Source organism: Haematobia irritans, chromosome 4, assembly GCF_050003625.1.
Source record: "Haematobia irritans isolate KBUSLIRL chromosome 4, ASM5000362v1, whole genome shotgun sequence".
Lineage (NCBI taxonomy): Eukaryota > Metazoa > Arthropoda > Insecta > Diptera > Muscidae > Haematobia > Haematobia irritans.
This window is the reverse complement of record NC_134400.1, coordinates 15,001,320-15,019,400: the sequence shown is the minus strand read 5'-3', so window position 1 is coordinate 15,019,400 and position 18,081 is coordinate 15,001,320. Positions and strand designations below refer to the sequence as shown.

The 18,081-nt window shown below is 25.3% G+C and overlaps 1 protein-coding gene across 4 annotated transcripts; it reads right to left on the bottom strand.

Annotated features, from left to right (window-relative positions):
* Nucleotides 1-12,357: 12,357 nt before the first annotated feature.
* LOC142234668 (peritrophin-44) lies at nucleotides 12,358-17,977 on the bottom strand. 4 transcript variants are annotated; one of them, XM_075305841.1, is made up of 2 exons: nucleotides 17,766-17,977; nucleotides 12,358-13,730 (listed from the first exon to the last, which is right to left on the bottom strand). In XM_075305841.1, the coding sequence occupies exons 1-2, from the start codon at nucleotides 17,767-17,769 to the stop codon at nucleotides 12,496-12,498; spliced, it is 1,239 nt and encodes a 412-aa protein (XP_075161956.1). In that variant the 5' UTR covers nucleotides 17,770-17,977; the 3' UTR covers nucleotides 12,358-12,495. The 4 variants fall into 4 exon arrangements, with proteins under 4 accessions (XP_075161956.1, XP_075161957.1, XP_075161953.1 ...); XM_075305842.1 differs by lacking the exon at nucleotides 17,766-17,977 and adding an exon at nucleotides 17,497-17,609; XM_075305838.1 differs by lacking the exon at nucleotides 17,766-17,977 and adding an exon at nucleotides 17,421-17,561.
* Between the last annotated feature and the right edge of the window lie 104 nt (nucleotides 17,978-18,081).

The window sequence follows — 18,081 nt, the reverse complement described above, 5'->3', positions numbered from 1 at the left end:
AATTCCTGGATTATTTATTTAAAAAAAAAGGCCCATAAAACTTGTATTGGTATTCTTCGATGAAGAAGGCGATAGCAAGTACTAACATACTTGATAAGAGGTATTAGTATAATCTATATATTGTTTTTTTTTTTTTTTTTAAACTTTCCCGAAACATAAGATAATATCACAATTACCGAAATCATCGAAATCATTTCACTGTAGGAAATTAAAGATACCAAATAATACAGGAATATAGCACAGATAAGAGATGCCAACTAATTCATAGATCTCATAGATAAAAATTCCTTTCTTCTTTTCTTAAGGGCCTATTCTGTAGAATTGAAACGCCAATAATATGTCCATACTCTGCGTCATTCTCCTGAATAATTTTCTAAATTCATTGTGCCATAAAAATTCTCCACCTATTGGGAATATCCATATCAACAAAACGATTTTATTAATTTCCTATAGCTTTTATAATTGTATTAATACAAAAGCTTTCACTCTATACTCTTTACGATTACGATATCTGGATAGAGGGAACTTTTTCGTCTTTTCGATTAGAGTCAATGAAGATTAGTATAATCTTCTTGCATTGGGGAGAGTCGACATTATATTCCATCTAATCGGTCATATTGCAATTTTGATAAGACCAATTTACAATCTAAATAAAACGATTAAGCTGTTGCGGTAAGAACTTTTCAAGAAACAAAACTTAGTAAGTAGTTCAGGGGAAAACCGGCTTGCCAAAAATTGGTTTTTTTTTTAAGAAAATTTTGCACAAAATTTTATTTCTTTAGAAAATTTCGGCAAGATTGTATTTCTATTGAAAAATTTTGTCGAAATTTTATTTCTATAACAAATTTTCTCAAAATTTTATTTTTTAGACAATTCTGGAAAAATTTTATTTCTAAAGAAAAATTTGTCAAATTTTGTCAAAAATTTATTTCCATAGAAAATTTTGTCAAAATTTTATTTCTATAGGAAATTTTGTCAAAACTTTATTTTTATAAAAAATTTTTGCAAAATTTTATTTCTACAGAAAATTTTGTCAAAATTTTATTTTTAGAAAAAATTTTTGCACAATTTTATTTCTATAGAAAATTTTGCAAAATTTTGTTTTTATAGAAAATGTTCTCAACATTTTATTCCTATAGAAAATTTTGCCAAAATTTTATTTCTATAGAAAGTTTTCTCCACATTTTATTTCTATAGAAAATTTTGACAAAATTTTATTTCTAAAGAAAATTTGGACAAAATTTTATTCTATGGAAAAATTTGACAAAATTTTATTTCTATAGAAAATTTGCAAAATTTTATTTCTATAGAAAATTTGCAAAAATTTATTTCTATAGAAAATTTTAGCAAATTCTTTTTCTTTTTTTTGTAAGAAAATTTTACCAAAATTTTATTTCTATAGAAAATTTTATTAAAATTGTATTTCTATAGAAAATTTTATTAAAATTGTATTTCTATAGAAAATTTTGACAAAATTTTATTTCTATAGAAAATGTTCTCACAATTTTATATCTATAGACAATTTTCTCACAATTTTATATCTATGGAAAAGTTTCTCAAAATTTTATTTCTATAGTAAATTTTGTCACAAGTTCATTTCTATTGAAAATTTTGTCTAAATTTTATTTCTATAGAAAATTTTTTCAAAATTTTATTTCCATAGAAAATTTTGTCAAACTGTTATTTCTAAAGAAAATCTTCTCAAAATTTTATTTCTATAGAAAAATTTGTCAACATTTTATTTCCATAGAAAAAGTCGTCAAAATTTTATTTCTAAAGAAAATTTGACAAAAGTTTATTTCTATTGAAAATATTGTCAAAATTTTGTTTCTATAGAAAATTTTTGCAAAATTTTTTTTCTATAGAAAATGTTTGCAAAATTTTTTTTGTTCTTAAGAAAATTTTGCTAAAATTTTATTTCCATAGAAAAAATCGTCAAAATGTTATTTCTATAGAAAATTTTAGCAAAATTTTATTTCTATAGAAAATTTGCAAAAATTTATTTCTTTAGAAAATTTTAGCAAATTCTTTTTTTTTTTTTTTTTGCAAAAAAAATTTGCCAAAATTTTATTTCTATAGAAAATTTTATTAAAATTGTATTTCTATAGAAAATTTTGACAAAATTTTATTTCTATAGAAAATGTTCTCACAATTTTATATCTATAGACAATTTTCTCACAATTTTATATCTATGGAAAAGTTTCTCAAAATTTTATTTCTGTAGTAAATTTTGTCACAAGTTTATTTCTATTGAAAATTTTGTCTAAATTTTATTTCTATAGAAATTTTTTTCAAAATTTTATTTCCATAGAAAATTTTGTCAAACTGTTATTTCTATATAATATACTCAAAATTTTATTTCTAAAGAAAATCTTCTCAAAATTTTATTTCTATAGAAAAATTTGTCAACATTTTATTTCCATAGAAAAAGTCGTCAAAATTTTATTTCTAAAGAAAATTTGACAAAAGTTTATTTCTATTGAATATATTGTCAAAATTTTGTTTCTATAGAAAATTTTTGCAAAATTTTTTTTCTATAGAAAATGTTTGCAAAATTTGTTTTGTTCTTAAGAAAATTTTGCTAAAATTGTATTTCCATAGAAAAAATTGAATTTGAAAAATTTTATTTCTATAGAAAATTTTAACAAATTCTTTTTTTTTTGTAAGAAAATTTTGCCAAAATTTTATTTCTATAGAAAATTTTATTAAAATTGTATTTCTATAGAAAATTTTGAAAAAAATTTATTTCTATAAAACATTTAACCTAACCTAACCTAACCCACAATTTTATATCTATAGACAATTTTCTCACAATTTTATATCTATGGAAAAATTTCTCAAAATTTTATTGCAAAATTGTATTTCTGTAGAAAATTTTTTCAAAATTTTATTTCTATGAAAAATATTGCCAAAATTTTATTTTGTCAAAATTTTTTTTCTATAGAAAATGTTTGCAATTTTTTTTCTTATGAAAATTTTGTCAAAATTTTATTGCTATAGAAAATTTTTGCCAAATTGTATTTCTGTAGACAATTTCGTCAAAATTTTATTTCTATAAAAAATACTGTCAAAATTTTGTTTCTATAGAAATAGTTTGCAAAATTTTATTTCTATAGAAAATGTTTGCAAATTTTTTTTTCTTATGAAAATTTTGCCAAAATTTTATTTCTAAAGAAAATTTGGACAAAATTTTATTCTATGGAAAAATTTGACAAAATTTTATTTCTATAGAAAATTTGCAAAATTTTATTTCTATAGAAAATTTGCAAAAATTTATTTCTATAGAAAATTTTAGCAAATTCTTTTTCTTTTTTTTGTAAGAAAATTTTACCAAAATTTTATTTCTATAGAAAATTTTATTAAAATTGTATTTCTATAGAAAATTTTATTAAAATTGTATTTCTATAGAAAATTTTGACAAAATTTTATTTCTATAGAAAATGTTCTCACAATTTTATATCTATAGACAATTTTCTCACAATTTTATATCTATGGAAAAGTTTCTCAAAATTTTATTTCTATAGTAAATTTTGTCACAAGTTCATTTCTATTGAAAATTTTGTCTAAATTTTATTTCTATAGAAAATTTTTTCAAAATTTTATTTCCATAGAAAATTTTGTCAAACTGTTATTTCTAAAGAAAATCTTCTCAAAATTTTATTTCTATAGAAAAATTTGTCAACATTTTATTTCCATAGAAAAAGTCGTCAAAATTTTATTTCTAAAGAAAATTTGACAAAAGTTTATTTCTATTGAAAATATTGTCAAAATTTTGTTTCTATAGAAAATTTTTGCAAAATTTTTTTTCTATAGAAAATGTTTGCAAAATTTTTTTTGTTCTTAAGAAAATTTTGCTAAAATTTTATTTCCATAGAAAAAATCGTCAAAATGTTATTTCTATAGAAAATTTTAGCAAAATTTTATTTCTATAGAAAATTTGCAAAAATTTATTTCTTTAGAAAATTTTAGCAAATTCTTTTTTTTTTTTTTTTTGCAAAAAAAATTTGCCAAAATTTTATTTCTATAGAAAATTTTATTAAAATTGTATTTCTATAGAAAATTTTGACAAAATTTTATTTCTATAGAAAATGTTCTCACAATTTTATATCTATAGACAATTTTCTCACAATTTTATATCTATGGAAAAGTTTCTCAAAATTTTATTTCTGTAGTAAATTTTGTCACAAGTTTATTTCTATTGAAAATTTTGTCTAAATTTTATTTCTATAGAAATTTTTTTCAAAATTTTATTTCCATAGAAAATTTTGTCAAACTGTTATTTCTATATAATATACTCAAAATTTTATTTCTAAAGAAAATCTTCTCAAAATTTTATTTCTATAGAAAAATTTGTCAACATTTTATTTCCATAGAAAAAGTCGTCAAAATTTTATTTCTAAAGAAAATTTGACAAAAGTTTATTTCTATTGAATATATTGTCAAAATTTTGTTTCTATAGAAAATTTTTGCAAAATTTTTTTTCTATAGAAAATGTTTGCAAAATTTGTTTTGTTCTTAAGAAAATTTTGCTAAAATTGTATTTCCATAGAAAAAATTGAATTTGAAAAATTTTATTTCTATAGAAAATTTTAACAAATTCTTTTTTTTTTGTAAGAAAATTTTGCCAAAATTTTATTTCTATAGAAAATTTTATTAAAATTGTATTTCTATAGAAAATTTTGAAAAAAATTTATTTCTATAAAACATTTAACCTAACCTAACCTAACCCACAATTTTATATCTATAGACAATTTTCTCACAATTTTATATCTATGGAAAAATTTCTCAAAATTTTATTGCAAAATTGTATTTCTGTAGAAAATTTTTTCAAAATTTTATTTCTATGAAAAATATTGCCAAAATTTTATTTTGTCAAAATTTTTTTTCTATAGAAAATGTTTGCAATTTTTTTTCTTATGAAAATTTTGTCAAAATTTTATTGCTATAGAAAATTTTTGCCAAATTGTATTTCTGTAGACAATTTCGTCAAAATTTTATTTCTATAAAAAATACTGTCAAAATTTTGTTTCTATAGAAATAGTTTGCAAAATTTTATTTCTATAGAAAATGTTTGCAAATTTTTTTTTCTTATGAAAATTTTGCCAAAATTTTATTTCTATAGAAAATTTTGTCAAAATTTTAGTTCTATAGAAAATTTTTGTAATATTTTATTTCTATAGAAAGTTTTGTCAAAATTTTATTTCTATAGAAAATTTTTACAACATTTTATTTCTATAGAAAGTTTTGACAAAATTTTATTTCTATAGAAAGTTTTGACAAAATTTTATTTCTATAGAAAATATTGTCAAAATTTTGTTTCTATGGAAAATTTTTGCAAATTTTTTTTCTATAGAAAATGTTTGCAAAATTTTTGTTGTTCTTAAGAAAATTTTGCTAAAATTTTATTTCCATAGAAAACTTCGTCAAAATTTTATTTCTATAGAAATTTTTTGAAAAATTTTATTTCTATCGAAAATTTTTGCAAAATTTTATTTCTAGAGAAAATTTTTGAAATTGTTTTTTCTTAAGAAAATTTTGCAAAATTTTATTTCTATAGAAAATTTTGGCAACATTTTATTTCTATAGAAAATTTTGGCAACATTTAATTTCTATAGAAAGTTTTGACGAAATTTTATTTCTATAGAAAATTTAACAAAATTTTATTTCTGTAGACAAGTTTCTCACAATTTTTTATCTATGGATATTTTTCTCAAAATTTTATTTCTATAAAAAAATTTGACAAAATTGAATTTCTATAAAAAAATTTCTCAAAATTTAATTTCTATTGAAAATTTTGCCAAAATTTTATTTCTATAGAAAATTTTCTTAAAATTTTATTTCTATAGAAAATTTTCTCAAAATTTTATTTCTATAGAAAATTTTGACAAAATTTTATTTCTATAAAAAATTTTGTAAAAATTTTATTTCTATAGAAGATTTTGTGAAAATTTTATTTTTATAGAAGATTTTCTCAAGTTGTTTTTATTTCTATAGAAAATGTTGTCTATAAAAAAATTTTGTCAAAATTTTATTTCTATAGAAAATTTTCTTAAATTTTATATCTATAAAAAAATTTCTCAAAATTTTTTTTTTCTATAGAAAATGTTTGCCAAAATTTTATTTCTGGAAAATTTTGTTAAAATTGTATTTCTATATAAATTTATTCAAATGGGGCCTATTCTGGGATTTGACCATGTTGAGAGCTATACACACTTTTGTTAGTCTGAATAGCATTGTTTGGCACCAGATTTTGTTTTAGCGTGGACGCATTTCGGACGGGGTTTAAGACTTGCCATGAAAAGAAATTTTGCAAACGATGTTCCTTGCTCTAAAATTTGATGTTTAACAGGAAAGTATTTCCTTTTCTTTTTTGCTCGAGTGTATGTATACGCCGTAATAACGTAAATATGTGAATGACTTGTCAACGTAACAAATGTGAATCACATGAACCTTTAAGAAAATAATAAGAAATTGTTTATCAATTGAAATATAAAATCCCTGAATTGTCAACTGACAACTAGGTCTATCTGGCTTCGATATTGACAACAACACCAAACGCTTCAAGATTTAGGAAGCAAATCATAAATCACTTTCATAGAAATCACCAGACACTTTGCCATAAACAGAATAGCAATGCCAATTGGAAATATAGGTGCGTATAATCACAATTAGACATAAAGAAAAAGATAATGTCTTCGTCGAAATTTTAAATCGAAATCTTATCTGTTTTCTAAAACAGAAGCAATACCACGATAAGAATAGTGGATATTGTTATTGGAAGTAGGTGGCAGAGGTTATTTTTACTATGTAGATCCTACACTGAAAAAAATGCAAACATGAAAAATGTGGGCGGATCACGCCCTCTAGTAAAACACATTTTGAATTCTAGCAATCATTTTTTTGAAAAAAAAAAATCAATACACCCATAGAAAAAATCATGAACGGCGTGGTCATTTCGAAACGATCCGTTAATGAAAGTGAATCAACACACATGTGTTGTCAAACTGAGAACAGATGGGGTCAATCCGACAACGTGAAAATGACACCATACGTTGTCAAGACAACAACCAGCGTTCATGATCTGATAACGTAATGGTTACGAATTTATAAACAAAATTAAAAAAAAAAAAATATTTTCTCTACCGTGACTCGAACCTGTGTTGCCTGCACGATACGCGTTAACAGTCGCCTTGGCACATTGCACCAACGGCATAGTTGACATAACAACGTCTAACGATTATTTTAAAACTTTTCATGGCCAAAGAAAAACAACTGCCGTTCATGAAATCGTGAACGCCCGTGGACGAAATCGTGAACATTCCGTTTTGATTTTTCGTGAACGTTTCCGTTTCATTTTGACAACGTCCGTTCACAATTGTGAAACGTATTTTTTTCTATTAGTGTAGTATCTATATTATTGGCTTTTTTGTAGTAACTAATTATATCCGATTTGAAATGTTTTTCATTAAACAAAAGTATGATAATTTTTCTTGTGCGTTTGTAAAACACATTTTATTGAGCTTAAATTATTAATTACTAAGGTCCATTGAGAACATGTTAACATTATTTGATTTGCATTAAGTCCTTCTTTTTGAAATGGTGGATCCAGTTTTGCTGATCATCCGTTCGGTCGTCATGGATATTGGAATGTAAAACAAAACATAAGACGCAACATTTTATCGCCGACATCCCAATGAAATCAATACCTCATTCACATTACACTCACGGTTGCCACTCGGGCCAAAAATAATCTACCAAATTTTGAAGAAAATTTTACCAAAAATCTACCAAATTAAAAAAATATTTTGAAGTTTCTGATCAAAATTTTTTCAAAATTTTATTTCTTTAGAAAACTTTGTCAAAATTTTATTTCTCTAGAATCTTTTGGCGAAATTTTATTTCTATAGAAAATTTTGTCAAAATGTTATTCCTATAAAAATTTTGTCAACATTTTATTTTTCTAGAAAATTTTGTCGAATTTTTATTTCTATAGAAAATTTTGTCCAAATTTTATTCCTCTAAAAAAAATTGTCTATATTTTATTTCTTTAGAAAATTTGGTCAAAATTTTATTTCTCTAGAAACTTTAGAAAACGTTGTCAAAATGTTTTTTCTCTATAACCTTTTGTCGAGTTTTTATTTCCCTAGAAAAGTTTGTCAACATTTTATTTCTATAAAATATTTTGTCAACATTTTATTTCTGTAGAAAATTTTTGCAAATTTTATTTTATTTTAAAATTTTGTCAAAATTTTATTTCAATAGAAAATTTTGTTAAAATTTTATTTCCATAGAACATTTTGTCAACATTTTATTTCTATAGATAATTTGTCAAAATTTTATTTCTAAAGAAAATTTTGTCAAAATTTTATTTCTATAGATAATTTGTCAACATTTTATTTTTAATGAAAATTTTGTCAAATTTTTTTCTATATACAATTTGTCAAAATTTTATTTCTAAAGAAAATTTTGTCCAAATTTTATTTTATAGAAAAATTTTCTATAAAATAAAATTTTAACAACATTTTAATTCTATAGAAATATTTGCTAGTATTTTATTTCTATAGAAAATTTTGTCAAATTTTTATTTCTAAAGAAAATTTTGTCAAAATTTTATTTCTATAGATAATTTGTCAACATTTTATTTTTAGTGAAATTTTGTCAAATTTTTTTTTTATTTCTATAGATAATTTGTCAAAATTTTATTTCTAAAGAAAATTTTGTCAAAATTTTATTTCTAAAGAAAATTTTGTCAAAATTTTATTTTATAGAAAATTTTGTCAACATTTTATTTCTATAGACATTTTTGCCAGTATTTTATTTCTATAGAAAATTTTGTCAAAATTTTATTTTATAGAAAATTTTGTCAACATTTTATTTCTATAGAAATTTTTGCCAGTATTTTATTTCTATAGAAAATTTTGTCAAAATTTTATTTCTATAGAAAATTTTGTCAAAATTTTATTCCTCTAAAAAATTTTGTCAACATTTTATTCCCCTAAAAATTTTGTCAACATTTTATTTCTATAGAAAATTTTGTCAAAATTTTATTATTCTAGACAATTTTGTCAAATTTTTATCAAAATTTTATTTCTATAGACATTTTTTCTAAATTCTGATTTCTATAGAAAAAAAATTTCAAGCATATTTTTCCTCTGTTGGCTAAGCTACTCTTGTAGGTTAGTCAATTCATGTTTTTAAGCCGAAATTTAGATACATCTCCCATATATAGCTTTCGCCCGATTTATACTCATATGACCACAGAGGCCAATTTTTAACTCCGATTTAGTTGATATTTTGCACAGGGAGTAGAATTAACATTGTAGCTATGCGTGCCAAATTTGGTTGAAATCGGTTCAGATTTAGATATAGCTCCCAAAATGTTATTTCTATAGACATTTTTTCCAAAATCTTATTTCTATAGAAAAAAAAAATTCAAGCATATTTTTCCTCTGTTGGCTAAGCTACTCTTGTAGGTTAGTCAATGCATGTTTTTAAGCTGAAATCAAAACAACAATAATGATTATCAGCGGTTTGCTAAGAAAAACCGGGTTGCATAAAGCATGTTTTTATCTGAAAGGTGTCTAGTGAGATATATTTCAAAGAAATCGGTTAAATAGAAACGGGTTTAAAAACGATTATTTAATAACATTTCACAATCGAATAACCGGCTATCCGGTTACTCCTGCCACAAAACAAAACTTGTTATCTACTAATCTACACTTAAAGTTCAACCATCTATGAAAACTAAGGCTGTCATTCGGGATAAATCACTATTCGAAATCCCGGGATTTTCGGGATGGGATTAATCGTATTTTAAATAAAAAATCCCGGGATTTTTCGGAATCACGAAAAAATAATCCCAGTTTGTTAAATTTGTAGCTTTTTAGGATTGCTTATTAATAAATGTCAGTCTACAATCAGTGCAAAAGGCCCTTAGATTTCATACCCAACAAATTGAGTTATTACTTAAAATATTTAAAGAATTCCGAAAATTTCGGAATCCCCCAAAAAAAAAAAATAAATCCCAGCATCCCGGGATTCTATATTTTAAAATCTCGAATCCCTCGATTGCTTGAAATTGATCCCAAGTGACTGCCTTGATGAGAGGTACAATTAGCCTAAAGTTTAGCCAATTAACTCATGGGTTTTCCAACCTCCAGATGCGGCAATTATGCTTGTTTGCCATAGTCAGAGAGATGGAAATTGACTACAAGATTAATAATTTTTACTATGCTTTCTTGAACTGTGTATGGTTGCATTTTTAGTAATGCCCTAGTTCCTACTTGTCAAATACTCATATTAATCGTCAAATTAAACACAATAAATTGCTATTGTGAATCGAAAAAACGTCACTTTACCAAAATGGAATCTGGCAACACCGAAGCGAGTTGCATTGATGAGCGATGTTCTGGATAGAACAAAAGTGCAACGAGTACTAAAAGAAAACAGGCATCGACATTTTCTATAGATATATAATTTTGACAACATTTTCTGTTAAAATAAAAAAAAATTTTAGAAAATTTTCTGTAGAAATAAAGTTTTAACAAAATTTCTATAGAAATAAAATGTTGACAAAATTTTCTGTAGAAATAAAATTTTGACAAAATTTTCTGCAGAAATAAAATTTTGACAAAATTTTCTATAGAAATAAAATGTTGATAAAATTTTCTATAGAAATAAAATTTTGACAAAATTTTCTATAGAAATAAAATGTTGATAAAATGTTCTATAGAAATAAAATTTTGATCAAATTTTCTATAGAAATAAAATTTTGACAAAATTTTCTATAGAAATAAAATTTTGACAAAAGTTTCTATGGAAATAAAATTTTGACAAAATTTTCTATAGAAATAAAATGTTAACAAAAGTTTCTATAGAAATAAAATTTTGACAAAATTTTCTATAGAAATAAAATTTTGAGAAAATTTTCTATAGAAATAAAATTTTGAGAAAATTTTCTATAGAAATAAAATTTTGAGAAAATTTTCTATAGAAATAAAATTTTGATCAAATTTTCTATAGAAATAAAATTTTGACAAAATTTTCTATAGAAATAAAATTTTGACAAAGTTTCTATGGAAATAAAATTTTGACAAAATTTTCTATAGAAATAAAATGTTAACAAAAGTTTCTATAGAAATAAAATTTTGACAAAATTTTCTATAGAAATAAAATTTTGAGAAAATTTTCTATAGAAATAAAATTTTGAGAAAATTTTCTATAGAAATAAAATTTTGAGAAAATTTTCTATAGAAATAAAATTTTGAGAAAATTTTCTATAGAAATAAAATTTTAACCAAATTTTCTATAGAAATAAAATTTTGACAAAAGTTTCTTTTGAGAAAATTTTCTATAGAAATAAAATTTTGAGAAAATTTTCTATAGAAATAAAATTTTGACCAAATTTTCTATAGAAATAAAATTTTGAGAAAATTTTCTATAGAAATAAAATTTTGACAAATTTTTCTATAGAAATAAAATTTTGACAAAATTTTCTATAGAAATAAAATTTTGACAAAATTTTCTATAGAAATAAAATTTTGACAAAATTTTCTATAGAAATAAAATTTTGATAAAATTTTCTACAGAAATAAAATTTTGACCCAATTTTCTACAGAAATAAAATTTTGACAAAATTTTCTATAGAAATAAAATGTTAACAAAAGTTTCTATAGATATAAAATTTTGACAAAATATTCTATAGAAATAAAATTTTGACAAAATTTTCTATAGAAATAAAATTTTGACAAAAGTTTCTAAAGAAATAAAATTTTGACATAAGTTTCTATAAAAATAAAATTTTGACAAAATTTTCTATAGAAATAAAATTTTGACAAAAGTTTCTATAGAAATAAAATTTTGACAAAATTTTCTATAGAAATAAAATTTTTAGAAAATTTTATATAACAATAAAATTTTGACAAAATTTTATATAGAAATAAAATGTTGACAAAACTTTATATAGCAATAAAAGTTTGACAAAATTTTATATAGAAATATAATTTTGACAAAATTTTATATAGAAATATAATTTTGACAAAATTCTCTATAGAAATAAAATTTTGACAAAAATTTTCTATAGAAATAAAATTTTGACAAAATATTCTATAGAAATAAATTTTTGACAAAATTTTCTATAGAAATAAAATTTTGACCAAATTTTCTGTAGAAATAAAATTTTGACAAAATTTTCTATAGAAATAAAATTTTATATGTTGTTTTGATCTCAATTTTGACAAAATTTTCTATAGAAATAAAATGTTGACTAAATTTTCTATAGAAATAAAATTTTGACAAAATTTTCTATAGAAGTAAAATTTTGACTTTTCTAGAGAAATAAAATTACAGTTACCGAAATACAGGGTGACTCAAAATAACATATCTTGTTGGAAATCCCTTTATAAAAAAATAAATACACACACACAAATTTTTTTCAAACACATACATAGATAATAATAATTACAATTTTTCATTATATACAGAATTAGGATGCTATCAGGATAACACTTCAGAAGCTGAATTTGGGTTGGAATCTGGATTTTCAGTTGTACTGGATATAGGAGAGGTGGTTGTTGCGGAAGTTGTACTCTCAACAGAAGATGTCGCTGTGGTGCTAGATTCCCCTGTAGTCTCTTCTGTTGTTGTTGTTGGTTCTGTAGAACTGGCTGGCGATGATGTCGTTGTGGTTGCCACCGTTGTCGAACACGCTGCATATGTTACTGGCTCCGTAACACATAACTGAGACATTTCATCAAAATATTGACCACTGGGACATTCTGCCCTAGATATCTCTTTGCCATATTGACATATAGCAAAACCTTTACAATCATCACCATCGAGATTGGCCATTTGCATAAAATCCATACCCAAAGTGACACAACGATCATAGGGACAACGAACCTTGGTACGAGCCAAACACTGGCCTCCATCGGTGGCATCAAAGAAACGATCTACGGGACATGTACCATGGATCATGTCATAGTCTCCATCGGCATTTTTATCACCACAATAGAAATAGCCATTACAGCTAACACCATCCGATATGAATACGCCCGTCTTATTACATGCCACATCGGCTGGAATTTCGGGATCAGGATTATTGTCATCCACACAATCCACATTATGCGGATAATCACAATCACCCTTAAAGGCATCAAAGTAAAATCCTGCCGGACAGGTACCATTGAGTAATTTCGATTGCCAACATGTCTGATATTCCGTACATGATCCAGGCACTTTAATAAACGCTCCCACTGGTACAATGTTGCAATAGTCCTCAGGCAACATGGTTATTTCACAGGGGAAATTTCGTATACAATTATTCGTCTCTGGATTGTAATTTAGGCCAGCCGAACATTCGCCTCGAGTGCCCACGCCATCACTACAGTAATAGTAGCCATTACAGGTATAGGGATCTGCAACAAAACCGGTGGGATTTTTTGCACACGGATCACTTGAAATACAATTCACCGAAGCCGGATCAACACATTCGCCTGTGTTGCAATCGAAAAATTGATCACCACATGAGCCCGAGATACTGGTATCATTCATGCATACTATATAGACATTACAATAGCGTGGATCCTTGATTTTAGTACCATTGGCTATTAGAGGGCACAATGTATCCGGATTGAAAACGTCGTTGCCTTGAGCCACAGTTTGTTGGCCAATCAAGAGGACCAATAGCAATGTTGTTATAGTATAGGTTACCCCAAATGTTGTGGTTTTAACTGCAATTAGAGCGAAATAGGAAACGGAAACAGTTTCTTAGTAATAATATTGGGAAAAAATTACTCACACTGAAAATAACAAATGATTGGCTAGGATCCAAAGATTTTGTGTTTCGTTAAAGGAAACATAAAATTAAAAAAAAAAAATAAAATGTTGCGAATATTTTCTACAGAAATAAAAATTTTGCAAAAATTTTCTATAAAAGAAAAAAATTTTGACAAAATGTTCTATGGAAATACAATTTTGGGAAAATTTTTTATAAAAGAAAAAATTTTGACAAAATTTTCTATGGAAATACAATTTTGAGAAAATTTTCTATAGAAAAAATTTTAACAAAATTTCTATAGAAATCAAATTGTAACTAACATTTCGATAAAAAATAAAATTTTGACAAAATTTTCTATAGAAACAAGTAAGGAAAGTCTAAAATCGGGCGGGGCCGACTATATTATACCCTGCACCACTTTGTAGATCTAAATTTTCGATACCATATCACATCCGTCAAACGTGTTGGGGGCTATATGTAAAGGTTTGTCCCAAATACATACATTTAAATATCACTCGATCTGGACAGAATTTCATAGACTTCTACAAAATCTATAGACTCAAAATTTAAGTCGGCTAATGCACTAGGGTGAAACACAATGTTAGTAAAAAAAAATATGGGAAACATTTAAATCTGAAGCAATTTTAAGGAGACTTCGCAAAAGTTTATTTATGATTTATCGCTCGTTATATATGTATTAGAAGTTTAGGAAAATTAGAGTCATTTTTACAACTTTTCGACTAAGCAATGGCGATTTTACAAGGAAAATGTTGGTATTTTGACCATTTTTGTCGAAATCAGAAAAACATATATATGGGAGCTATATCTAAATCTGAACCGATTTCAACCAAATTTGGCACGCATAGCTACAATGCTAATTCTACTCCTTGTGCAAAATTTCAACTAAATCGGAGTTAAAAATTGGCCTATATGGTCATATGAGTGTAAATCTGGCGAAAGCTATATATGGGAGATATATCTAAATCTGAACCGATTTCAACCAAATTTGGCACGCATAGCTGCAATGCTATTTCTACTCCCTGTGCAAAATTTGAATTAAATCGGAGTAAAAGATTGGCCACTGGGGTCATATGAGTGTAAATCGGGCGAACGATATATATGGGAGCTATATCTAAATCTGAACCGATTTCAATACAATTTGGCACACTTGACTACACTACTAATTGTACTCCTAGTGCAAAATTTCAAACAAATTGGGATAAAACTCTGACTTCTGGGACCGTATTAGTCCATATCGGGCGAAAGATATATATGGGAGCTATATCTAAATATGAACCAATTTGCAAATATTTTGCGGGTTTCATTAATACCACAAAAGGTTACCTTGTGCAAAGTTTAAGTAAAATCAGTTAAGAAATGAGGTAAGTAAGATCGGTTGATAAATAAGGGTTTTGTGGCCAAATTTAGGAAAATCGGGCTATACATATATATGGGAGCTATATCTAAATCTGAACCGATTTCGATCATTTTTGCACATATAGTTAGTGCTATAGAAGATTAAATTTAGACAACTTTGAGTAAGATCGGTTGATAAATAAGGGTTTTGTGGCCAAATTTAGGAAAATCAGGCGATACATATATATGAGAGCTATATCTAAATCTGAACCGATTTGGATGAAATTTTGCAGACTTAAAGGGCGATGAAAAAGATTACCTTTTGCCAAATTTGGTGACGATCCGTTTGAAAAAAGCGCAACGTGATCCCATTTGTCGAAATCGGGAGAGACATATATATAGGGGAGCTATATCGAAATTTGATCCGATTGCTTCCAAATTCAATAAAGGTTACCTTGTGCAAAATTTAAGTTAAATCAGTTAAGAAATGAGGCCTGTATGGTCAAACATAAGGTTATTAGGAGCGAATTTTTCAAAATCGGGCGATACATATGTTATATGGGAGCTATATCTACATCTGAACCGATTTCGATGAAATTTTGCACATATAGTTGGTTTTATAGAGGACTGGATCTAGCCAACTTTTAGTAAGATCGGTTAATAAATAAGGGTTCTATGGCCAAATTTGGGAAAATCGGGCTATACATATATATGGGAGCTATATCTAAATCTGAACCGATTTCGATGATTTTTTGCACATATAGTTAGTACTATAGAAGATTACAGTTAAACAACTTTGAGTAAGATCGGTTGATAAATAAGGGTTTTGTGGCCAAATTTAGGAAAATCGGGCGATACATATATATATATGAGAGCTATATCTAAATCTGAACCGATTTGGATGAAATTTTGCAAACTTAAAGGGCGATAAAACAGATTACCTTTTGCCAAATTTGGTGACGATCCGTTTGAAAAAAAAAGCGCAACGTGACCCCATTTGTCGAAATCGGGAGATACATATATATATATATGGGGGAGCTATATCGAAATTTGATCCGATTGCTTCCAAATTCCAAAAATTTCCCTTACCAAATTTCATCAAAATCGGTTAATAATTGCGACCGGAATCCTGTAAACAACAAATACATGGACAGACGGACGGACGGACACCAAGCGCTAGATCGACTCAGGAGGTAATTCTGAGTCGATCGGTATATATTTTATGGGGTCTAAAATCAATATTTCTGGTAGGCACATTTTTTGGCAGATCAAACTTATTATACCCTGACCACTATGTGGTTTAGGGTGTAAAAAGAAATATTGACAAAACAGTATTACAAGCACTGGCATCAAGCCGAGCTTGTAATACTGTTTGGTTAAAATTTTCTAAAAATTTTCAAAATTTTCTAAAATTAACCAAAAGTTTTCTTCCTGGTGTATTCACTGTTATTTCAGTGTAGAAAAAACAATTTTGCAAAATTTTCTATAGAAATAAAATTTTGACAAAAAAAAAATTTCCAAAAATTTCCTACGCAAATGAAATTTTTTAAAAAATTTCCTATGGAAATGAAATTTTGGAAATTTTCCTATAGAAATGAAAATTTTGAAAAATTGCCTATAGAAAAGAAATTTTGAGAAAATTTCCAAAAAAAGGAAATTTCTGAAAATTTTCCTATAAAAAAGGAAGTTTCAGATAATTTTTCATAGAAATGAACTTTTCATAAAATTTCCTATAGAAATTATATATTCAGAAATTTCCCTACTAAAATGAAGTTTCACAAAATTTCCTAAATAAATGAAATTTTCAGTAAATTTTCTAGAGAAATTAAATTTTCAAAAATTTCCTATAGAAATGAAATTAAGTTTTTGGAAAATTTTAATAAATTTTTTTCCATAGAAATGAAATAGGGACAACATTTTCTATAGAAATAAAATTTTGACAAAATTTTGTATAGAAATAAAATTTGACAAAATTTTCTATAGAAATAAAATCTTGACAAAATTTTCTATAAAATAAAATTTTGACAACATTTTCTATTGAAATAAAATGTTGAAGTCAAATCTCCCGATTTGACTGCTTAAGCTTCTAGACACTGCAATTTATTCGGATTGTCATGAGATTGGAAATCTAGATGTACTTTAGGTCCACAAATATATGTTCTGGATATGGTGTGTATCGGTCCATGTTTGTGATAGCCCCATAATCTTTTAATTATTGCGCATCTGGACACTGCAAGTTGTACCTAATTGTCTTGAAATTGGATATCTAGAGAGATATCGAACTTACGACCGTATATACTTGGTTTGAGCATTGATGAACTCTTGATCTTTTTGAAACTTCAATGGCTATAGTCCACGCTTACTTTTCAAATGTGTGAGATCGGTTCTCGCGATATGTTCAGCTCACGAGCAAGTTGTCTACCACTACCGCATATATTTCGATCAAATCATTGCAAAAAGTCACAAGAAAACACTTCTCCAACAAATAATCAAAATATTTATGAATCTTTTTTTTTTTAATTTTAAGACACTCCCACAGATGGGACCTAGCAGATAAGATAGTAACCCGATTGATTTTAAATCCATTTGATTGTATACTCTAAAAAAAGAAAAACAAATAACACACACTCACACATTTCTGAAACATCTAGGGGAAGAAAAATATATATTGTCCAATTGAATAGACTTTTTCCGGTCTATTTTCTTAGTTAATTTTCCAATATCTAATATGTAGTCTTTGTTTTTTTTAAATTCTTTTGTCTAGAATAGAATTTTAGCCAATGTAGCTCAGGAGCCCTCTTTGATAATGGGTACACTCGCTAATTAATGAAACACACGACTAACATAAAATTATTTGCTAACGCTTGTTTAAGTATTAATCAGCATTTAAAACGTTTTTTTTCGCCATTCGACACTTCATAAATTATTAACAAAATTTTAAGATAGAA

Excerpts from the sequence above, each read along its gene's own strand:
- LOC142234668 (XM_075305838.1), bottom strand. The coding sequence starts at position 17,445 with ATGCTCAAACCAAGTATATACGGTC. Across the intron at positions 13,731-17,420 it reads CAAACCAAGTATATACGGTC|TTAAAACCACAACATTTGGG; the intron begins GTAAGTTCGATA and ends CTCTAATTGCAG.